This window comes from Prionailurus viverrinus, chromosome B4 (assembly GCF_022837055.1).
Source record: "Prionailurus viverrinus isolate Anna chromosome B4, UM_Priviv_1.0, whole genome shotgun sequence".
NCBI lineage: Eukaryota > Metazoa > Chordata > Mammalia > Carnivora > Felidae > Prionailurus > Prionailurus viverrinus.
Genome location: NC_062567.1, coordinates 31,617,463 through 31,642,600, shown reverse-complemented (window position 1 = coordinate 31,642,600; position 25,138 = coordinate 31,617,463). Strand labels below are relative to the sequence as shown.

At 38.7% G+C, this 25,138-nt stretch overlaps 1 protein-coding gene and 1 pseudogene across 3 annotated transcripts in view; one reads left to right on the top strand and one right to left on the bottom strand.

Annotated features, from left to right (window-relative positions):
• Nucleotides 1-25,138, top strand: part of LOC125171117 (cat eye syndrome critical region protein 2) — a 178,049-nt gene that overhangs the window by 85,411 nt on the left and 67,500 nt on the right. For all 3 annotated transcript variants that reach the window (XM_047868247.1, XM_047868248.1, XM_047868246.1), the window contains exon 2: nucleotides 16,005-16,099. In XM_047868247.1, coding sequence (XP_047724203.1) covers nucleotides 16,005-16,099 — 95 coding nt within the window. The remainder of the gene's footprint in view (nucleotides 1-16,004; nucleotides 16,100-25,138) is intronic.
• On the bottom strand, nucleotides 10,035-10,102 carry LOC125171432 (uncharacterized; annotated as a pseudogene).

Genomic DNA, 25,138 nt, shown 5'->3' with positions numbered 1-25,138 from the left:
GAGAATCATAAAACATTTCAGATGCTTTATTTTCATAACATGCTTCTCAATATTCATACCTTTATTATCCCTTGTAATAGCTGGGATTTAGGGCTTCTTTTATTGGGTTATAATCTTAAGGTTAGAATCTTGGCTGATGGATACTGCCTAACTTCTTTCAAAAATATTTCTAAGTACTGTGGGTGGGGACAATTTTGGGGAAATGGGCACAGAGTTCCTCAAGAGATTTACATAATTGCAGTGGAAGAAAGAATATAAATGCATATAATAGGTGAAAAGTGAATTACAAAAATAAAGCATAATAAATGAACTAGAGAATGATGTTCAGTAACTAAGAGGGCAAACCATGCAGATACTAGGGATTATGGTCTTAACAGCCACAGGAAGAGCAAGTGCAAAGGTCTGGGGCAGGAGCATTCTGAGGATCTAAGAGGAAGGTAAGAGGCTGCTATGCTGAGGGGAGTGAACAAGAATGAGAGTAGCACTGAAATGATAGAGGGTCAGCAGGAAGGTATTACTAGGTAAGGTCACGAAGGCCATAATATAAACTTAGCATTTTATTCTGAAGAAGATTTTTGCACAGAAGTGACATGTTCTGACTTAAGTTTTGTAGGTTCACTGGCTATTATAGGAACACATAAGGAAAGAAGCCAGGAGTTGCGCTTATAGGTTATTAAATAGTTGATGCTTAGACAGTGGGTAGTGGAGAAGATGCTAGCGAGATGAGAGATCAGTTTCTAAACCTGATTTGTTGAATGTGAAATGAGAGGAAAAAGAGAAGAATCAGGGATGACTCAAAGTTTACTGCTGGAACAACTGTGGGAAGATTCCATTTACTGAGGTTGAAAATGTCAGAGGGGAAGCAGGTTTAAGGAGGTCAAATACAAAATTCAGTTTTGGTTATGTTTAGTTTGTTATGCCTGTTTGATTCCCAGTGGTACAGTTCGTTACAGGAACCCAGTTGGATAAGCCAACTTTGAAATCTGAGGATGGGTTATGAAGGTATAAATGAGAGAGAGTGATTGACTAGCATAATGGATGATATTTAAAGTCATGGCTGGATGAACTCATCAAAATGGGTGTAGGCCAAAAGGATAACAAAGAGAGGAGGTTCAAACACAGCCCGAGAAGTATTCACCAATCTTTAGAGTATAAGAAAGGGCAGAAACCAGCAAAGAAGATTGAAAAGGAATACTAGTGAGGTGAGTGTTGTGAAGCCAAGAGATGAAAGTTTTAAGATGGAGAAAATAATCAGGAGCTCCCCGCTGGCTCTTTGGGTTAAGCATCTGAACTCTTGATCTCGGGTCAAGTCATGATCTCATGGTTTGTGGGTTTGAGCCCTCATCGGGCTCTGGGCTAGTGGTGTGGTGGAGCCTACGTGGGATTCTTTCTGTCCTTGCCACTGCTCCTCTCCTGCTTGTGTGCACACGCGTGCACTCTGTCTCTCTCTTTCTCTCTCTCTCTCTTCCTCCCTCTCTCTCTCTCTCAAAATAAACTTTAAAAAAGATGGGAAGAAATAAGTAGTTTACATACTTCTTCTTTTTTATTTTTTTATTAAAAAAATGTTTATTTATTTTTGAGAGAGAGCGAGCATGAGCAGGGGAGGAGCAGAGAGAGAGGGAGACACAGAATCTGAAGCAGGCTCCAGGCTCTGAGCTGTCAACACAGAGCCTGACATGGGGCTCAAACCCATGAACTGCAAGATCATGACCTGAGCTGAAGTCGGACAATTAACTGACTGAGCCACCCAGGCACCCCAACATACTTCTGTTTTAGATCCGGTGTGATGAGGCTGTTGATTACTTTTGACTTGGTTACAGTAAAATGTTGGTAATGAAGATTGATTTGCACCACTAATATTGGTGATAATATTTTACACAAAGATTCTTTTTACCATCCCTTGAGGTTCAATCATTTTAGTGAACAGTTTCATCAAAAATGAACTACTGTTTTATTGGTTTGAGGCAAACAATCAGGAGCTTCATTGCTTACGGCCAGCTGATGAAATTTCTTGGCTAGTAATAAGTTTTAAAAGGTATCTACGTAATTTTAAAAAATTTTCCCAATTCTTAAGTTGTCAGACAAGTGAGTGTATTGCAGTTGGTTAACTGCTGCACATACTTGAAAAGGAGAGATTTGACAGAGTATCTTTGCTCTGTGATTCCTTTTTACAATTCCTAATTTTGGTTAATTTTGGTAGTGACCACATGTACTTTAGGCTCATTACACTTTTGAGGAATAAAAGTCTTTCCAGTGCTTTCCAACACTTTTTTATTTTCTTTTTTGATGTTCTGGCCTGTCCTAGAGATGCCAGTTTCATCTCCATTTAAATGCCATCAGAATTTGTAATATTCTGCAAAGTGTCTAATATTTGTTAGAACCACTTGGTAACCCTATTCCTTGGTTTTGTCCTTTTTTTTTTTGTATCCATAATCTACTTATATTATTCCTCTGTCCTTCAAGCTGTTTGTATCAAATTCTTTAATCAAATCCAGAGTCTTCTACCTAATATTCAAGGACCTTTACCAGTTTTTTCTTGTTACCTTTCAACTCTTCCCTGCCATTGACATTTCCCACTACAGGTGTTGATTAAACCCAATTGGAAAACATTGGATTGTTTGCTTTATTATTCAACTGGATCAAATACAAAACAGCAGTTCTTATGTGGAGAATGAGGGCAGATGGAAGGAAAAACATAAATAGGGAGGATCGATCTGGAAATTATAAAGATTCCTTCTAGATTGGAGCCCAGAGAACCAGAAGGATATGTATTAATAATTGGTGTAGGGGCACCTGGGTGGCTTAGTGAGTTGAGCATCTGACTTCAGCTCAGGTCATGATCTTGCAGTTCGTGAGTTCAAGCCCCACATCGGGCTCTGTGCTGACAGTTCAGAGCCTGGAGCTGCTTCGGATTCTGTGTGTGTGTGTGTGTGTGTGTGTCTCTCTCTCTCAGCCCCTCCCTGTTCATGCTCTGCCTCTCTCTCTCTCAGAAATAAGTAATAAAACATTAAAAAAAAAAGTAAATAAAAAATAATTGGTTGTAATGGGGTACTTTTTGGAGGATGGGTAATATCATGGGGTATAGGTAGTGATTCTTATCTGTTTGGAAGTTGAATACGTAATATAATGAATCAGTTAGGCTATGTTTTATTAGAAATAGGGTCATTGTAAAATATTGTTTTCCATGCCTGTTCCCCTTTCCAGATTTTTATGGTCTCTTCATGAGAGATGTGATTCTCTTTGATACAGTGGAAAGAGTATGAGTTATGATTCTTGTTCAGTCATTTTCGTAGTAGTATTAACATGTGTAAGTTGCCATAGAAGTTTCAATTTAGGCAATGCCCCATTTCCCAGTGAGATGATTCAATAAAACTTTGGGAGTATTGACTTATCATAGTATATAAAACTTGTAATAACACATACGAAATAGTCAAAGTTCTATTTGGAATCTTTATTTTGGGAATTTTACATGAACATTTGAGTTTTTAAATTTAGAAATAAATGCTTTTTCCATTTTTATTTCTAGAAATAACTTCTTCATCATCATTGGACCACTTTTGAAGAACTCAAAAGTACTCCAGCCTTGCTTCTATCTTAAGTTTCTGAATCAGTTCTTGATATGTTTTCTGAAAATTTTATCCCTAGCCACATGTATTTATTCATTCAATAGTAGGATAGTTTGGTTTTTCACTTGCTCTGTAGGTGTATATTCATGATCATTATAACATAAACACATATATTTCTATTTAAAATGATTTTTATAATGACATTTAACACCTGAAGTTTAGCTCCCACCCCCAGAGCAGTTACTGAGTCATTATAAGGGTTTTTTACCTCCTTATAAAATAAATTCAATCAAATGACCTCTGTAAGATCCAAAATTAGCATTGATTGAGGTTGTTTCAGGCCAGCGTCTCTTTCCTAATTTCTGTTACCCAAAAGTAAAATGAGTGAGTATCTTTTAATAGAAGAAACTTGGCAAATGTATACAATCAAGGTAAATCTCTTATTTTTTTTTATTAAAAAAAAAAATTTTTTTTTTAAACGTTTATTTATTTTTGAGACAGAGAGAGACAGAGCATTAACGGGGGAGGGTCAGAGAGAGAGGGAGACACAGAATATGAAACAGGCTCCAGGCTCTGAGCTGTCAGCACAGAGCCTGACGCGGGGCTCGAACTCACGGACCATGAGATCATGACCTGAGCCGAAGTCGGACGCTTAACCGACTGAGCCACCCAGGCGCCCCAAGGTAAATCTCTTTTATAAGAGAAAATTTTGCTGAGAAACCTTTGCCTCAGCCCAGCAGAATCCTGTCTGTTTGCCAGCTTTACTTCTAAGGTAAAAACAATTTCAGTAGACTCAGAGTTGCAGAATGACATTTTGTTTCTTTAAAATTGGATAGGTATCTTTCCATTGTCGTATTCACACCTGCCATTCAACACACACCACCTTCCTAATACCAAGATCTACTTGGAAATGCTAATCAAGGATCTCAGAGGGGCACATGGGTGGCTCATTTGGTTGAGCATCCAACTTTAGCTCAGGTCATGATCTTGAGGTTTGTGAGTTCAAGCCCCACGTCAGGCTCTGTGCTGACAGCTCAGAGCCTGGAGCCTCCTTCAGATTCTTTGTCTCCTTCTCTCTGCTCCTCCCCTGCTCGCTCTCTCTCCCTCCCTTCCTCCCTCTCTCTCAGAAATAAATAAACATTTAAAAAAAAAAAGCATCTCAGAATCAAAAGAGAATGGATTAGTCTTGAGGGGATAATTTCTTACAGGCCTGATGAAATATTCCTGTCCCATAACCAAGTGTCATCAGTACCTCTCCCTCAGCATCGAGCTTGTTAAACACTGCCAAATTCTTTACCTTGGGACATCTTTCCCATTATAGATAGCATATCCCCTTTCGGTTGTAACTCCCCCCCCCCCCCCCCCCAACAAGATTTCAATACTGTTTTCTTAGTTATAATCACACCCTGGTCATTTCTAGTTTGTCCTGCCTTTCCAGATTTCTTGATTGTATTTCAGGCATTTCTGCACTCGCACATTCATCTTTTTATTTTTATTTTTTTAAGTTTATTTATTTATTTTGAGAAAAGGTGAGAGAAAAATCAAGTGCAAGTGGGGAAGGGGCAGAGAGAGAGAATTCCAAGCAAGCTCCATGCTGTCAGCACAGAGCCCAGTGTGGGGCTTAATCCCGCAAACCATGAGATCATGACCTGGGCCGAAATCAAGAGTCGGACTCTCAACCAACTGAACCATCTAGGCACCACACACATTCATCTTTTAGATTAGTTGTTCTCAGTGGCTAATTCCTTTTGGTTTTCTCTGAACATTCTGTGACACTTACTCTGTGGAGGCACTGGGCAGTACCAGGGGTTTTGACACCGGTCATTATTAGGTTTTCATTTTTAGTGGTAACCTAAATTTTATCGAGACCCTTACTGTTCCTACTACCCTTATGTGAACTGGCTGTACCTTGCTCATCTTTCAGCCTATGCTAATTAATCTCCATAGCAGCATTTTGCTTGCTTATCTCCACAGCACTCTGCTGTAGCAGTCATCACATTGAATGGAAATTACTTATTTTCTTCCTGCCCCTCAGCTCCCCAGTTCTAGACCTTATGCTACATGAAGGTAGGGTTCTTTTTTTTTTTTTTTAATACATATTTATTTATTTTGAGAGAGAGAGAGAGGACGCGCACACGCCACCAGCAGGGAAGGGGCAGAGAGAGAGAGAATCCCATTCAGGTTCCATCTGCCATCACCAAGCCCAATATGGGGATCATGACCTGAGCCCATATCAAGAATTGGAAGCTTAACCAACTGAGCCACCCAGGTGCCCCGAAGGTAGGGTTACTATTTTTCTCTTTGCATCCCCAGCGCTTAACACAGAGCCTGGCACATACTGTGTCTTCAGATGCTAGGGATGCCTTTTCACTTTATGGTATCCCACTGGCACATGCCCAAAATAACGTTGAACTGATCAAATTGATTCAAAGGGAGCCGTACCTCCCTGCACACACTAAAGTTTTAAATTTTTAATGTGTATGTACATTTTTGCCACTCTCACATAGGACACAAGGACACTGTCAAATATGAAAAACAGCATTTAGGACATTACAAGATTGTTTCCCACTTTAAAACTTCTAGGACCTTATTTTGAATATCAAGTCTTTGTTGTTTCTTCCTGCTGCCCCCTTCTTCCCATTCACCTTTCAACTTTAATCATCCTTAATTTCTGTTTACCAATTTAAAATACCATAATATTTTTTCAGGGGTGGGGGAGGATTAGAAATTGTTACCTAAAATTTCTTTGCCCTTTTCTTATCCACATACAGTTAGTTGCAAAGTCTTACTAATTGTCCTTCTGAAATCCTCTCCTTTCATCTCATCCTGTGTATTTCCGCTATCCTCTTTCTCGTATTGGCCCTATCACTTCTTCCCTGGACTAGAACAGAAATCTTCTTACCCTGTAATCTCTCTCTCTAACAATGCGTCCTGCAAACCACATCCAGATTTTAGCCTTTCTCTTTTGATTATTCTTTTTTTTCCCCTGTTCTTTAGTGGCTCCCCTAAATACCTAAAATAACTTCCAACTAATCCAGTAGTGAGCTTCTAATGACAGGGAATGAAGACTGCGTAACTTGATAGGCCTAGATCTATAGCCGCAAGTGGCTCCAAACAAATTCTCTGATGAAGTCTCCTGTCTTCAATTCATGCAGATGTTTAAGTTAAAAATATCTTCTCAACAACAAGTAAAACGGTGAAAACAAACAAAAAAATAAAAATAAGACTGACTCTCTAGAAGCTGTGCCATTTTAAACAGATGGTTTCCCATATTCTGACCACACACTGGAGTCCCAGGAACACACGTACCCTAGTTGGAAAGCCTTGTTCCAAGTGGTGAAGTCTAGACTACTTGACCTTGTGTCTGAGGTTGTATATGGTCTTTCAAGAACTTGCTTTTCCAGATCTCTTGCCTGCATGGCTATACAGTATACTATGCCCAGTACTCTAGCCTCATAGAACTTATTGAGGAGCTTTCCAAGTTTTTCAGTGCTCAGAAATTGTTTATATAATAATCATGGACATTTCCTCATGGGAGAATATCTATGAAACTTCTGAGCCTTTTTTTTTTAACTGCTAGAGCCAGTTTTGATAATTTATGCCTTTTCAGAAAATCATATTCTTCTAAATTTCCATATTTATTGGTATAATTAGTATTTTCCAGTTACCCTCATATTTTAGGGTAGCAGTCATTTGAGGGGAGAAGCTATTTTGGTTTCCTTTCTGTTACCCAGCAGCATAGCCAGTGACACAGCTGTTTCATGGATGGTTGAGAGGAATGGTATGGTTGCAGCAAAGCAGCGATACAGACCTGCTGGCCTTTGGGGACTCCTGGGATAAACCACTTGGCCAACTGAAAGTGTTATAATAGCCAGTTTCAGGTCCCTCACCATTATACCCACTCGAGCTGATTTATACTTTACAGTCTAAATTGGCATGGGGCAGGCCTTTGGGATTAAATTAATTTATACCAAGTTAGAAAGCATCAGCTGCCAAAGTCAGGGGTGCCTTCTGGAGGCTAGTGTGCTTATTTCTTCATGTATTCTAAGCTCACACTCCAGGCATTCTCTCTTGGAAAGCAGCTGGGATAGTCCTTCAGGAAGCCCTGCTTTGCATCTCCTTTGTGTAAGCACAGTTCTGGGTCCTATACAGAAACCCCCATCTTCTTTGGAGACACTGCATTTCAGTTGGTCCTTGTGCAAATTAGGAAGATTTGTAAACCTTCTAAAATCAAATACAGCATGTATGATTATTTTTTATCTTTAGACCTTTTTTCCCTTCTTAAGTAAACTCAAAGAAATTATTGTACCTGAATGGCAGTAGTACAGATCTATGATCTTGATCCTTTACTTGGAAGTTGAAGAAAAGAAAGTTTATTTCTCTTTACCACCTTCTTTTCTTTAGCAAAAGATTAAAGAAAATTTCGAGAGATGAGAAGTGTGTCAAACAATAAAAAGTTACCTGTAATATTATTTAAGAAAAGGTGTTGAGTGGGTGGTTGTTGTCCATTAAAGGAATTGGTGATATTCTTCCTGTGTCGTTTGACTGTCTCTAGTCAGGCAGGCAGGCAGGACTTTTTAAAGTAACGAATTGTAAATAAACATTTTTCCACGACATATGTTAAAGGCCCTATTTCTCTCCCATTGCCAATCAGCATTCGAAGCCTTTCCCCTTGCTCAGTCCTGAGTTCTTTTCCCAGCAGCCCCTGCTTGTTCTTGAGGGTGGAGGAGGTGGAAAGACGTTAAACAGACTTGTCCCTAATGAGCTGTGACGCCAGCTGCAAAGAGGGCAAATCCTGTTACTCCCTCCAGCTACTCTCTGAAGCTGCAGAGGAGCAGTAGGGATGGGTCTCCCTTCTCTAGGCTGATTGGTGAGTTTTCTGCTCCCCCACCCCCACCTACCCACCCCTGCCTCTTCTGTCCCAGAGCATCTTGGCAAAGTTCAGATTTCTGTGCTCACAGCTCAGTGCCCACAGTGAAAAGGAAATACAAAAGGGGAGGAGAGAAAGTGGGGGGGGGGGAGGGGGGATTTTAGAAGTGTATTCCTTATTGCCTTACTCTAAGACTTAAGCTCTGGGTTTGAAGGCCTAAGTAGTAAAGCTTTGAATAACCTGGGTTTCCAAATAGTTCCTTAGAGAACTGTTGGCTTTTATTGGCTTATGAACACGGTAGGCCATGTATTAAAAGGATTTTAATTTCTATTGTCCAGAAACCTCTGAATTTTGAAAAGGCCACTTTCTAGCTCTTCAGTCTTTGCCTTTTTCCACACACTTTCATTGTAAGGAAGATGACATAATTGTAATATTAACATGTTATAGAATATTTACTGTGTGTGCCAGGCTCCGCTGGCTTTTATAAGCATTGCCTCATTTAATCATTACAAAACCCTTGGTGGTGGACAATTTTTTGTCTAAATTGTGGTAAGAAGCATAATACACAATTTGGCTTCTTAACCATTTTTAAGTGCACAATTCAGTAGTGTTAAGTATATTCGCAATGTTGTGAAACAGAGTTCCAGAACCATTTCTTCCTGCAAATGTGACACCATACCCATTAACGTGCACATTTTTTAACTGATGAGCCAGTTCTTCTGTTCAGGAGGATTGAAATTACCTTTCTTCTTTGCTGTCTTCCTATAACATTCTTAATCTTTATTTCCACCACAGGGTGAAAACTGAGGCCTATATATAGTGTGCCTTGGTTTATCCATTTGATCCCAACTACTGGGGTTAACAGTAACTAAGGGGAAAGTTGGGGGGGGGGGGGAAGCTTTGCTCTCCAGAAGGCTATCACCTATTGTTCATTCTAATCTTTACTGATTCTGCATTTTAAGTTCTGCTGAGCTAGAGGGGAAAAGTTTACTGATAGCTTTGTCACCTTACAAGTTACCATGGCCCTGCATACTTTTTTGGTGGGTTATCTAGATAGCTACTGATTTATGAAGCAAATAGAAATACATGTGAAAAGCAATTTTATATTTTGAGACCCATTTTCTTACTGATTTACAAGTTTACTGTATTCTATGGGTAGAATGGTGGACAAGGGAGAGGGGTTGAATTTTATTTGTAAATAACAGAATTCCTCTCAATACTTGTGTCATTTGAGGGACAGTTCAAGTCTGCTTACTTCTCCTTGGAAGAGCGGATCCAAATCCCTGATATTCTACCTTTCTATGTAATCACTTTCCTTAGTTCATGGTTGTGCTCATTAGTTCATGGTTGTGCTGGAAAAAACAAACCTAGGTTCACTGGGGAGAAGTTTTTACCAGTCCCCTTTAGCCTGTCCATCATAGTTGAGTATTGAACCAAGAGCATTTCATATTTTTATTTTTGAATTAAAATAAGGATGCTGGGCCTCAGTTTCTGCTGATAATGTTACGAAAACTATGGTTGAATCACCAGTGAAGCCTGGTTATTGAAGCAGGCAGAAAATACAGTGAAACAATTTTCTCTTTCCTTCTTTTTCTTTTGTAAATTTCAGATTCACAGATTTTATTAATCATTGTTCTTGATTCATGACACTCTCATCATTGATCTAGGAATCATTTTATTCATTTATAAGTGATATCATCTGAAAATCACCTCTATCAGAATTAGATCATCAATATGATGCTGCTCTCCCATCCAATCTTCTGCCTCCTAGCACCTATGGGAATTTTTAATAATGCAGATAGAGAATAAAAAGTTACCTTAGATTTATTGAAGAAAATATAGATTTGTTATACAAATTAATAACCAACTATTGGGTGCGTAGTTTAAGATAAACAGTTCTTACACTTACTAATTATAACTTGACTAATTTTGATTTCTGCTAACTACCACAGATTAACAAGATGTTAGTAATTTCAGACTTGAAAATTCATAATCTACATGTAAGTAGAATGTAGGTTTAAGGACATCTTATCTTTTGGCCATATCTCCTGTAACCTTTGTAGGTCTTAGCTTTTATTTTGTCATTGAACATCTTGTTTCACTCTAATTTGTCTGTAATTCTACTTGATGGCGCTCTGGAAATAGTGATAAAAGGATATTGGCAGTTGATAGTGTTTGGAGAACACTTTAACCAGAAATTTCATGTTATGTTCATATTCTAAATAGATTTATTGGTAGAAATGAGATTCTTCTATAGGGACCAAATAACCCACTCTTTCCACCAGTCACCACTAATCTTGTATTTAGAGGAGATTATTGAGTGGTTTGCCTGGATATCTGAATTACATTTCATTCTTCAGTCCTTTCAACAGGCTTCAGAGTTAGAGGCAGAACTGTAAATTCCACAGATATTGATAACCACATTTTATCTGCATGGTTTGATTATAATCATACATTCATGCTAGGGCTTTTAGATAAACAAGGGGCTTTAGCTTGAGATTAATCATTTGACTGTGTTTGAGGTTACATTATAAGGATTTAATTCAGTCCTTATGTCAGAAGTTGAATTTTGAGCTTTCTTATATGTTTTAGAGCATTTTTGGTCTATGGCATTATTTCATTTCTTTTGGTAATTATGCCTTTTGTTTTTTAAACCAGATTTATTCATCTTCCACGTGTTCTCAAATCCTCCCCTTCTTTATTCCCACAGCTGCTGTTTTATTTATCACAGACTCCGACCTTTTATCTTCCAGAATAGCACTTCCCAAACTATATATGCATATGAATCATAGGGCTCTCGTTAAAATGCAGATTCTGGATTCTGTAAGTCCATAGTGGCTCCTAGGTGCCCTACTTCCTGCACCCTTCCAGGTGATGCTGACACTTGCCTCCATGGTCCTTACCTCTGGTACCACTCGCAGTCATTCAGCACCCTGCTCTCAGAACTGTTTTTCTGAGATACAGATCTGATGATTTCACTCTCCTTCAGACTTGATTGCATATAGAAGTAAAATCTACATTCTTTAGTGTGGTTTTCATGGTTTTCAGAGAAGGTCCTCAAAGAATAGGCCTGTCCTATCTATGTTTCTCTAATTACCCTCTCCACTTTGAGGAGGGTCCTTGGTACTTTCTACACATGACATCAACTTTCGCATGGTCTTCCTTACTGTGCATTTGCCAGGTAAGAGTCTTCCCTTCAGGGCTCTGTGCGAATCTTACCTCTTTGGCAAAGTCTTAACTCTACACTCCTCAGTTTCTCTAGTTTTCTCCATTTTCCCCTATCACTTTGTATATTTAATGTAGCATTTGTTACATTGTCCCCATAATTCTGTGCTATCATTCAGTCAAGAAAACATTTGAATTTCTACTGTTTCTGGTTGCTGGGGGAGACAGTACTGAACACAATGATAGATAGATAGATAGATAGATAGATAGATAGATAGATAAATAGATAGATAAAATTTTCCATTCTGGCTTACATTTAGCCTTCCCTCATTCCCTCCCTTCCATCCATCCATCCCTCCATCCATTCATCCATAAACATATTAGGACTTCATTCACTCTTGTATCTATTACCTGGCATATAGTAGGTAAATGAAATTCAGTCAAGAAAATATTTGAATTTCTACTGTTTCTGGTTGCTGGGGGAGACAGCACTGAACACAACGATAGATAGATAGATAGATAGATAGATAGATAGATAGATAGATAGATAAGATTTTCCATTCTGGCTTACATTTTAGCCTTCCCTCCCATCCATCCATCCATCCATCCATCCATCCATCCATCTGTAAATATATCAGGACTTCATTCATTTTTGTGTCTCTATTACCTGGCATATAGTAGGTGAATGAAAAAAATTATAACTTAAAAATTATTTGAAAAATTTTTTGATGTTTATTTTTGAGGTAGAGTATGAGCCAGAAAGGGGCAGAGAGGGAAACACAGTCTGAAGCAGGCTCCAGGCTCTGAGCTGTCAGCACAGGGCCCGACTCAGGGCTCAAACCCATGACCTGAGCCAAAGTTGGATGTTTAACTGACTGAGCCACCCAGGAGCCCCTATGTATATAAACTTTTTAAAGTTAATTTGATGACCACCTACTATTTGCTAATTTCTGTGCTAATGTTATAGGTAGGGCCACAGAAGAAAACAAGAATGTTCCTTTTCCATAAGCACCTTATGTAGATGAGTAAAACTAACACTGTTATGTTAATATTAAGGAACAGAAAGGTCATTCAGTGACTCTATTGCTATATTTTATTGTTTCCTCTTCAGAGGACAATACCATTAGGTATAAACTGGACAACTAGAACTTGGGTCTAATGAAAGTTACCCTGAAAGAAAGGGAAACATTCTTGTCCAGCGTTTCCACCTAAGCCAGAGGGAAATGTCTGTTGGTGGGAAGCAGGAAATGAAAAAGAAAGGGAATTCATAGCTTTAACTGTTCCTGTATGAATGATTTTTTTTTGTAGTCTCAGCTTAAAAATTAATGCAGATTTTACATTTTTCTCTGTAGTAGGACTCCTATAAAATTAATGTTTTGAATTATTTACTACTGAATAAAATTCATCCACATGTATCCTGTGGCTTCTAGGAATCCTGCCAGACCTCCATTTAATTTGGTACTTCTGTTCTTTAAAAACACTAAGAAGCATCAGTTAGTACTGACTATAGCACCTTTAGTCAAGAATCACATTGTGCTATTTAATTTAATTTAATTTAATTTAATTTAATTTAATTTAGTACACTGATGAGGAGGACAGCACCTCAACAGGAGCGTGTAACAATATGTGAACACACATGGTGTTGAAGGAGTTCCTGGAGGAACCAGCAAAGTGAAACTTGACTAGGAAGATTTTATAGATAAAAGTTTTTCACATAAAGGACATACAGTCGTTGGCAGAAGGGGGAGCAGATAGGGATTTCTTTCTCCTTAGGGGAATGGTATATGTGAGGGCTTGGTTGGGAGTGATGAAAGTGGGTTATTGTCGCTATTATAGCCATCAGCCTTTCTAGGATAGAGAACATGGGCCAGTAGGAAGCAGTTTTACTCTGTGGGAAGAGCCTGGGTGGGGTGGTCTGGGTTTCACTGAGTTCTGGCACTTTTTGCTGAGTACAGCAAGAGGAGTCAGTTAACCTTCCTGGGCCTACCTAGTTTATTTATCCTGACATTGGGGGAGTTGAAATAATACAATCTATAATTGACCCTCCAGTTCTACCATTCAGTAATTCTGACTTCTCTATCAAACGAGATGGCCTGGGATTTTTTGCTTCAAGGGTTCAGCTTCTGTTATAATTGCAGTTTGCTTCGGAGTGTTGTCCAGTGACCAAGCCTAAAATATGAACCATTCAAATCTTCCCTTGTTTTGCATCACATTTACTTCTGTCAGATCTTGAGTTCGTGTTTCCTCATTGCTGCTATTTCTCTTGTTTGGGAAGTCCTTCAGAATCTTTCTCCCCACGCTGTTGTTTGTGTTAAACCTCACCTCCCACCCTCCACCGCTAGAATTCATCTTAAATACACAGCAGCTGTGCCCTCTCAATAAAAATAACTGTAGTGAGTCTTCTTTGTCTTCCAAAGAAAAGCCAAACTCATTAGCTCAGTATTCAGTATCAGCTATCAATCTTAGCTCACATTACTCCCCTCATATGATCTAGAGAACAGTTAAACTGAAGCCAATATCCTCTTGGTGTCCTTGCTCCCGTTGTTCCTTACACCTGGTTATGCCTGCACTCCCCCCACATTGTCACACAGCCACAGTTTTCCCATCTCAGGTGCCACCGTCTTGATGCAATCTCTTGGGCTTCCTGCAGCCAGAAGTAATCCTTTTCTTCTCAATTCCCATAGCACCTATAGCACCTTTCCTGTACCTAATAGTGCTAATTAGTTGGTATGTCTACCTTTTTTGTATTCTTATCTCTCTAAACTAAACTAAACTCGCCAGTGCTTAGAAAGTACTATATTATCTTACACAGGGTGGGTGCCCAGTAAATATTAGTTGAGTGAATGAATTCTGGCTAATTATATTTCAGATCTTTGTTATCTCTGATTGGTAAAGTTTCATGTTTTTCTGGATAATCTCTAACTAGAATGTAGAAAAGAACTCTGCAAACAGGAATTAATAAACTAATATAAGAATAAGAACCATTACTATAGATGTGTTGTAATTCCCAAGTTTGTAATTAAAGCAAGCAAAATGTTTGCAAGCCTCAGCCTTGTCTTTTAATTTTGAGTCTCATTCACCAAGGCTTTCAACGCAGTATAGGGCAGATGAACCTTTTCAAGTGAACCACCTCAGGGTAGTTTCTGTTTTGCTTATTTGTGTTGGTTAATATGCTTAGCAGTTTTTTGTTTTATGAAAGTTTTACAAGTGATTCCCAACTTGAGAATTTTAAAAAATAATAAATGGAACAGTTAACTTACAAAATTATTTTTTAAAATTATTTTATTACAATTATAATTGTCACAAAAACTTTACTGTTTTTACAGTAGAAGCAGACTACCCTGCTAAATATGCACTGCCCTATAATTGGTGTTAAGGCCAGAAATTGCTTCTTATGCACACCTCAGGCTTTCAGAGCCATTAATATGAGCCTTCAAAGTTTGGTTTTTCTGTGGTTATAGATCTGGTCAATACAATAAGCAGTCAAACCATAAGCTTGGCAGACCCTTGGGAGATGGCCTGCATGCAGAAGACATCATCCTGGTTGAAACAGTGCTAGCAAACTTTGTGTCCCAGGAGTTGATGACTTAAAGCAAATTCCACCATCTTAGAAAATACTGGTTTATTATGGGAGATTGAAAAGAGAAATAGGATCTCCTAAAATTTCCCACTGTCACTTTTTGTCCAAATAGCTCCTCTCAACCAATCTTTGGTCAGAATAGTGTACTAAGACCAGCTAACTATTTGGCATTATCTGCTTGAATCCCAAGGAAGGAAAATATATCTCACCTAGGATTAGACCATTAACATAGACATTACCTCACTTCTGTCCAGATGATGTAAGATTAATCTCAGTTCTAGCAATCTCCTGTCATCAGTCCTCAAAATAAGAATCGCTACATTGCTCATTACCAGTGCTTTTTCTTTTCAATAAATTAGTGGTTCTTTAAAGCAGTTGCAGATGGTGTACCTGTTAAAACTGTTAAGTGAATGACTAATACTTTTTAATTATGTATTTGCCCCTTTATTCTCCTCTTATTAAAGTAGAAGGCATTGCAGCATATTTGTAGAAGTTAAGGTCTTTGAAATTATGTTAGCTAGCACGGACTTATAAAAAGAGATATATGTGTGTTCTCACATGCAGAAAAAAAGGAGTGGAGCTTGGTAGTGGAGCAATGGGAGAAATAAATTCCATGGAAAAACAAAAAGTTGAACTCATTGCTCTTCTGGCAGTAACTATGGGAAGAAAGGCAGAGTTCATCCATGGCAAGCAGTTTGGCTGCTCTGACCATATAGTGGCTTAGAGGGTGATGTCAATAGTGTGGGTAGTAGGAGGGGAGGGACAGGTAGATTTTAAGGAATCTCTATGTTTGATCTCTCAATTTCTCTCTCTTACCTCTTAGGAGTTAGAAGCAGCTCTTCACAGAGATGATGTAGAGTTTATCAGTGACCTGATCGCCTGCCTGCTTCAGGGCTGCTATCAACGAAGGGATATCACGTGAGTAATCCTGATTTTACTATGTATTTTGTGCATAAAGAACTAATTAACCAGATGCCATGATGTTTCAGGTCTCCTGTAACAAACCAGAACTGATCCTTAGTTGGTGGCATTTACAAATGGATTCCAACTTGTGTTTGGCTAATTTTATTATAATCCTTGAGTTTATTTCACTCTCACAAATCTATATCCTTTACTTTTGGATCCACCAGTTAACATAATCAAGTGTAGAATTTCTTCCTGTCAGTATATGCCTTTCTTCCTCAGTTTTATAGAAATTATAGTCTCTTGCATTACTGGTAAAAGGTAGCCTAACAAATTAAAACTAGATTTTACATTTCTGCCACTTGAGTATCTTCTATTCATATAACCAGTAATTATAACCATAACTACATAACATATATAATGTTTAATATGGAGCTTCTAGTCTCCCTCACACCATAACTGCTAAGTAAACCTCTTTCCAATACATTTGAGATTTGTAGAAATTTGGAGCAACATTTTATTTGTGTAGATAAATAAGGGATCTTCTTGATAAGCCTCATTCCTTCTTTTGACCCTAACTTGATAACACGTTTTCTTCACTACTACGTTTCTATACGGAACAGAAGTGTATAGAGCCAACTCTCAAAAAGCTGAGACAAAATGGTTTTCCAGTTTTTACCCTCTGGTGCCATGCAGGGCAGGGGTTTGGAGTGTTATGGTGTGTATTTTTCATACAGTTAAAGATGGTATCTCAAATACTTCTGTTCAATTAAATCTACTCTTAGGTGTCTGCTTGGGCTGGGAAACTAGGCCCAGTATTAATGTGCAATAAACTTGTCATTACAAGATGAGTGAGAGATTGATGAAATGCCATTTTGTTCAGGGTAGAAGTTTGTATCCCTTAAGGGAGAGTTATTGCTCCTGGACTCACTGTGTTAATATAATGACTTTTTTCCCCGAGAATACCCAGATGATTGTGCTAGACAAAGAATAGATGAAAGGGGGAAATCATCTATTGTTTCACTACTTGAACATGATAATTAAGTTCTTCCATTCTTTTATTGGGATGTAGATTTGGGAGTTTATGTGGTTTTTAAGCACAGTTGTGGTCATAGCGTGATAGAATTTTACATTTTCATGTCTTGAATTTTTCATTGTAACAGTTTATTTTCTTTAACCACCTTTCCTTTAAACATGATTGTCAGATGATTCAATTTGATAGCTGGACATTTGCGTCTAGCTTTTAACTGTTGTAAACAGGCTATAATGCATAGCCTTGGACATAAAAGTTTGCTCATCTAGTGAATTGTCTTCTTAGTTTAAATTTCTGGAATTGTGGTCACTCAGAGGAAATGTCCCTTTAAGATTTTTAAAATGAATTGCCAGGCTTCCCACCACAGGGATTGCTCCATTTTATCCTTGAACCCTCAATGAATGAAGGCATCGGATCCCTTAAAACCTCCATCTGGATATTGCCCACTATTTGCTGGCCAGCATGTACTGGTATAACAAACAGACACTCTCAGGGCCTTCATGGAATTTACAGTATTATGCAGGGGTGGTAGGGGTTCACTAATAATTACAGTAATGGTTATATAATTACTGTGATAAGTGTTCTAAAGTATAAAAATACAGAGTGTTAACAGAGCATATAACCTCATATGAGAAAATGATATGTGAACTGAGCCTTTATATTTGGACTTCCTTAGGCCAGTGCCCATGTCTTATAAAGCACAAGAAATAAGTAAATGAATAAATGAATGAATGAACAAATGAAATGACCAAAGATTTACAAGTAGAAGGAGTGATAACCTTAGAGCAGAGCCTAGAGATTATAGACTTAGAAGGTCTCATGTGGTTCAGAGGCGTGATTTGTTTACAGTCTTGGCCCCCCAGTGTTAAATTGTAATTTGTTGCCAACATCTAAAATGAGATGTCACATTTCAAATTCCAGCTTATCGCTTTTAGAAAACATCTAATGGTCTGCTAACCATGAAGACAGCCATCAACTAGAGGGCAAACAGGGTCTGGTCTGCCTTAGTCCTCAGCATTCCTGATTACTCTCCCTTGAGGAGGCTGATTGTCACTCATCATCTGTCATGTTCACTTGGCCCACCATATTTATTTACTTTTATTTATTTATTTATTTATTTATTTATTTATTTTTAACATTTATTCATTTTTGAGAGAGACAAGAGTGTGAGTGGGGGAGGGACAGAGAGAGGGAGACACAGAATCTGAAGCAGGCTCCAGGCTCTGAGCTGCCAGCACAGAGCCCTACGTGGGGCTCGAACTCATGAACTGTGAGATGACCTGAGCCAAAGTCAGACATTTAACCGACTGAGCCACCCAGGTGCCCCTCATCTTCTTGATTAATTGATTGATTTTTAAACCTCCCGGTCCCCTGCACACATTTTGGTTTAAGGAATCCAATATGGCACAATAGGAATTGGAGCCTACTAGGCTTTGTAGGCTGGGTTAAGAATTTGGGGGTATAATCCTAAAAGCAGTCTCCAGCAGGGGACTGGTCAGGTAAGCATCCTGGGCAAGCAGGGGGGTAAGCAGGAAGACCAGTTAGGGGCTAATCATTTAATCGGGGGAGAAAGGAGAGATGTACACAGAAAGAGGGACTGTTATGAAGGTAAAATTAACTGGACTTGATGTCTCTAATCTTGACCAGTCCAATAGGTATAAAGTTGTTTTAATTTGCATTTCATTGATCAGTCTTCACATGCTCAATATCTTTTCTTAAGGTTTATTGGGCACATTTGAAATCCTTGTATACTTGAACTTCTTGTTGTATGCTTGGGTCATTTTACTGGTGTGTTGATTGAAGATCAGGGAAAAGAAATGCTCACTTAAAATTTGTGTTGCTTGGGGGGGCCTGGGTGGCTCAGTCGGTTGGACGGTCGATGATAGCTCAGATTATGATCTCGCAGTATGTGAGTTCAAGCCCTGCGTCAGGCTCTGTCCTGAGCGCTCAGAGCCTGGAGCCTGCTTCCGAATCTGCGTCTCCCTCTCTCTCTTCCCCTTCCCTGCTTGCTGTCTCTCTGTCTCTCTCTCTCTCAAAAATTATAAACAATAAATTAAAAAAAAAATTTGTGAGGCTTTCCTCCTCTTGGCTCTTCTGTTTCACTCTTGCACGAGAGTCTTCCTTTACCCTTGCTAGTGCTGGACATTGCTCATAACATGCCAGCCCCTAGGTGCTAGTAGGATAAAACAGTGTCCTATCTCTTGTGGAGACTATGGTCTTCAATGTGTGACAGTGGAGGCAAAGGGGACAGTCTGTGGTTAAACATTTAAATAGCTAAAGTCATCTTATCATTTATGGAATAAATCTCCTCATCCCTGTTGGTGTGATATCTCTTTGATCTTTTACTAAGTTTTTGCTCATGTTAGAATCTTCTTGGTTCTTTGTAATTGTACCTGTCAGTCTCTTTTGGCTCTGATACCACACTGTGTGTCCCTAATATTTTCACTAGTTTTGTGAGCTTTGCCTCAGTTTTTTCATGTATAAAATGTGTTTAATGATAGTATCTACTTGTTGGATTATTGTTAAGGATGAAGTAACATTATGTATATGAAACAGGGATATCGTCTGGACACAACAACTAATAACATGAGTGATTATTCCTTTATATTATATTTTAATGTTCAATGAGGATAGTCCCTCTAATTAATCCCTCTATTTAAAAATTGTCTTGAGTGGGGCGCCTGGGTGGCGCAGTTGGTTAAGCTTCCAACTTCAGCCAGGTCACGATCTCGTGGTCCGTGAGTTCGAGCCCCGCGTCAGGCTCTGGGCTGATGGCTCAGAGCCTGGAGCCTGTTTCCGATTCTGTGTTTCCCTCTCTCTCTGACCCTCCCCCGTTCATGCTCTGTCTCTCTCTGTCCCAAAAATAAATAAACGTTGAAAAAAAAAATTAAAAAAAAAAAATAAAAATTGTCTTGAGGCGTGTGGGTGGCTTGGTTAAGCGTCCAGCTCTTGGTTTTGACTCAGGTCATGATGTCACAGTTTGTGAGTTCAGGCCTCACATCAGGCTCTGTGCTGACAGCGTGGAGCCTGCTTGGGATTCTCTCTCCCTCTCTTTCTCCTTCTCTCTCTGCTCCTCCCCCACTCATTTTCTCTCTCTCTCTCTCTCTCTCTCTCTCCTCTTTTTCTCAAAATAAGTAAACTTAAAAATCTATTTACAAAAAATAGAATAAATTTTGTCTTTACTAATCTTGCTTCTTCATTCTTCTGGAAAATGATTACTTTATCTCATCATGTTCTGTAAGAAATCACCTTATACTGATTAGAGTCAAATAAACCTATGAGTAAATTCAAGCAGAATTGACCTCTTCACAATATTGAGATTGCTTTTTTATTCAGACTCTATTACCCAGTAAAATTGTATAGCCTGATTCATCTATGTCAGGTAACATACCTGGCTATCTTAATTTTTGTTGCCATTAAGAGTAGAATCTCATTCACACTATAAGTACTTTGGAAATATATTCTTCTGAATAGATCTTGAATCTGCCCAGTTTATTGATCCTGATTATTTTTTAAGTTGCTTCCCTTCTGATTTTCTAGGATTATCATCCCTCTTTCCTTTTGGTGTTTTTATTTCTTGTCTCTTTTATGCTGTACTAGTTATCCACTATGATGTTACAAATTACCCTAAAATTTACCAACTTAAAAACCACAAAATATTATTATATCACAGTTTCTGTGGGTTAAGAATCTGGCTGCAGCTTAGCTGGGTGTGTCTAACATAAGATCACTTACAAAACTGCAATCCAGGTACCCAGGACCTTGAATAGGATTACAGTCCTCTCAAGGCTTGACTGGAGCAAGGATCCACGTATTTGTTTTATGTTGCTGCATAACAAATTTCTCCAAACTTAGTAGCTTAAAAAATCCATTTATTATCTCAAAGTTTTATAGGTCAGAAGTCTGCGTGGGGCTCACCCGGATTGTCTGCTCAGTTTCTCACAGGGCTACAGTCAGGGTGTCAGCCGGGCCATATTCTAATTTGGAGGCTTACCTAAGGAGCAGTCCGAGTTCAGTCAGGTTGACGGCAGAGTCCTCTCCTTGCAGTTGTAGGACTGAGGTCCTCATTTTCTTGCTGGCTGTTGACTGGGAGCTGCTGTCAGCTCCCACAGGTCACCCACAGTTTTTTTCCAAGTGGCCTCTTCATGGCTGTTCATGTTCAAGGCTAGCAGGAAAATAGTCTTATCTGCTATAATCATGGGAGTGACATCCTTTTGCCATATTCTGTCGATCACAGGCAAGATATAGACGTCTGTCACACTTAAAGGGAAAGGATTGTACAAGGGGATGAATACCTGGAGGCAGAAATCATTCTGGGCCTCTTAAAGGCTGCCTGCTATACATGTTTTTATCATATTGACCAGATCTTCCAGAACAAAACTAAATAATAATGGTAAGATGGGGGCACCTGGGTGGCTCAGTCGGTTAAGTGTACGACTTCAGCTCAGGTCATGATCTCACTGTTCATGAGTTCGAGCCCCGCATCAGGCTCTGTACTGACAGCTCAGAGCCCGGAGCCTGCTTCAGATGCTGTGTCCCCCTCTCTCTCTCTGCCCATTTCTCTCTCTCTCTCTCTCTCTCTCTCTCTCTGAAAAATTAATAAACATTAAAAAAATTAAAAAAAAATAATGGTAAGATGTATGTATGCTTGCATCAAATTACATTTACTTAGTTATTAATATTTCATAAATTGTGTGGGTAGTTTGGATTTTTTTGTGGACAAGAACCAATTAATTGATTTTTGCATAATCATATTTAGTATTAATGTATCTTATATATGTGTGTGTGCATTTGAATTATATATATAAATCATATCATATATAAACATAAGAATCATATATATGTGAATTATTGAGAGATTTTGACTTGCCCCTTTGTTTTTTGTTTTGTTTTGTTTTTTAACATTTATTTATTTTTGAGAGAGAGAGAGAGACACAGCATGAACGGGGGAGGGGCAGAGAGAGAGGGAGACACAGAATCAGAAGCAGGCTCCAGGCTCTGAGCCATCAGCCCAGAGCCCGACGCGGGGCTCGAACTATTTAGAAGGCGAATAGTTCCTGGGGCACCTGGGTGGCCCAGTCAGTTAAGCATCTGACTTCAGCTCAGGTCATGATCTCACAGTCTGTGAGTTTGAACCCCGCGTTGGGCTCTGTGCTGACAGCTCAGAGCCCTGGAGCCTGCTTCAGATTCTGTGTTTCTCTCTCACTTGCCTCTCCCCTGTTCATGTTCTGCCTATCTCTCACTCAAAAATAAATACACGTTAAAAAAAATTTTTTTTAGAAGGTGAATAATTGCCACAAAGAATTGAAAGACCAAGAGTTTGAATATTAGAATCTGAATTTTAGACCTATAACTCAGACCGTTTCATATTTTTTCTTAACATAAAACTAATGCATTTTTGCAGTATTAAAAATTTTTTTTTTCATGAAACAAGTGTTGTTGAGGATGTGGAGAAAATGGAACTATTGGTGGGAATGCAAATTGGGGCAGGCATTGTGGAAAACAGTATGGAGGTTCCTCAAAAAATTAAATTAAAACTACCCTGTGATCTAGTAATCACTCTACTGGGTATTTACCCAGAATACAAAAACACTAATTTGAAAGGATATATACTCCCCTATGTTAATTGCAGCATTGGAAGTAGCCAAAGAGTCCATCAATTGATTAATGAATAAAGAAGAGTCTGTATGTGTGTGTGTGTATGTGTATATATATATACACACACACACACACACACACACACACACATATACACACACACATTGTGTGTGCGTGTGCGCGCGCACACACACACACTGGAATATTATTCAGCCATAAAAAGAATGAAATCTTGCCATTTGCAACAGTTCAGTGGATCTAGAAAGTATAATGCTAAGTGGAATAAGTCAGTCAGAAAACAAATATCCTATGATTTCACTCATATGTGAAATTTAAGAAACAAAGGAAGAAAAAAAAGAGGAGAGACAAACTGACTCTTAACTATAGAGAACAAACTGATGGTTACTGGATGGGAGGTGAGTGGGGGATGGGTGAAAATGGTGATGAGGATTAAAAGCACACTTACCATGATGAGCACTGAGTAATGTTTAGAATTACTGAATCACCATATTGTACACCTAAAACTAATACGACACCCTATGTTAATTATACTGGAATTCAAATTAAAAAAAAACAATAAAATTTCAAAAATATAATATAAAAAAAAAATCACCAAACATAGTATAGACTAGGCATCCCCATCCCCTTCCTGAAGATGGGGTAGGTACAGGATGAGCTGTACAGACTAGGTTTTATTTGTCACATAAGTATATATACCTAGAGGTAAAAATAGCATTTATAGATTTCAGAATGTATTTTTCTCATCAAAACTGTATTGGCTCACCAGTCACATGCAAATGCCCAGTTTCATTCTGTCATCTGTTTCTTATACGTCCTCTCCACAGTTTATGCCTTTGTAAGACCGCACAGAGGCCAGAAGTGGGAAAAGTGCATTGCCTGCTCCCCTTCCACAGTGCTGAATTATAGCAGCTTTTATAAATACTTTTCCTCCTTATTACAACAGTGTATCAGTTACTCCTAAATGATTTCTTTTGAAATGAGGGATTAATTTCTTTAAAAAAAAAAAAGGCCTCAGATTTCATAAAATTTCAAATACTTATAATGGGTAAGAAAGAAAGGAGTTTTTCCCCTCCCCTTTTGCCAGCAGCTGCTTCTTTGACTTTTCTGCTACTGAAGGAAAATATGAAAGAGAGTCTCAGATGGACAGAAGGGAAAAAGAGCCCAGGGCTCTCAGTCCTCTTAATATTCATCGTCCTTTGGTAGGGGGGTGTGGGGGAAGCACAGGTCCTACCAGTAGTGATGAAGAGTTCTTCCTGACAAAGGAGAACCTGCTGTTCTGTGCTGGGGCAGGGAGGCAAGCAGTTTTCCAGCATTTTTCAAACCACATTCTGTTAAACACACCTATAAGATGTCAGAGTATTGTGGAAAACAATCAGTTAATTTTATCTGTGTAAGTACAGATGAAATAAAAATATTTCTGGGTGGCCAGATAAATTTGGGGACTGGCAGCCCAGAGATTTCTGAATTAATTGTTCTGGAATGAGACTCTGACCTCAGCCTTTTAAAAACTTGTTATTATTGATATATAATATACACACAGAAAAATGTGTATTCTGTAGTTCTACAGTTAAGTGAATACTTACTTACAGAACACACCTGTATAATGAGCACCCAGACTAGAAAGTACACTACAGGGCACCTGGATGGCTTAGTTGGTTAAGCGTCCAGCTTCACCTCAGGTGCTGATCTCGAGGTTCCTGAGTTCAAGCCTTGATTGCGTTCTCTGCTGACAGTGCAGAGCCTGCTTCTGATCCTCTGTATCCTTCTCTCTCTGTCCCTTCCCTGCTCACACTCTTCTGTCTCAAAAATAAATAAACATTTTTAAAAAATGCTACAATGGGTTTTACTTTTTCCATTGAGAGGAATTGCCCAAAGTGATGGTCATTTTGTCCCACGAGTGGTATCCACTAGCAGTTAGAGTGAATGCATGCTTTCTGAAGTTTTACTTTCATCTCATCCTAAAGGGAAGTTTGACAAATGAAGTCTTGGCTTTTCTGGTTCTGATATTTACCTGATATGTGGAGGTAAGACAGCTGCTTAATCTCTTCATGTATAACTTGCCTCATCTCAGAATGAGAACAGTACTAAAGTTATTGTGAGGCTTAAATGAAATAATTTATAAGAAGCCTTAAAACAGTCTCAAGCTACTAATAAATACCAATTTATTGTATCAATGTATGTAGAAACATTTTCATGAGTTTCTACACATGCTGAGTAGAAAGCAGACATTGGTTCAAGCAGCTTTCCATCTCTTACCTATTATGGTTTGCATGTTTTGAAACTGGGGTCAGCAGACTTTTTCTGTAAAGGCCCAGAGAATAGATATTTTGGGCTTTGTGTATATCACATGATCTGTTGGAACCACTCCACCCTGTAGTGCAGAAGCGGTGCCTAAATGACTG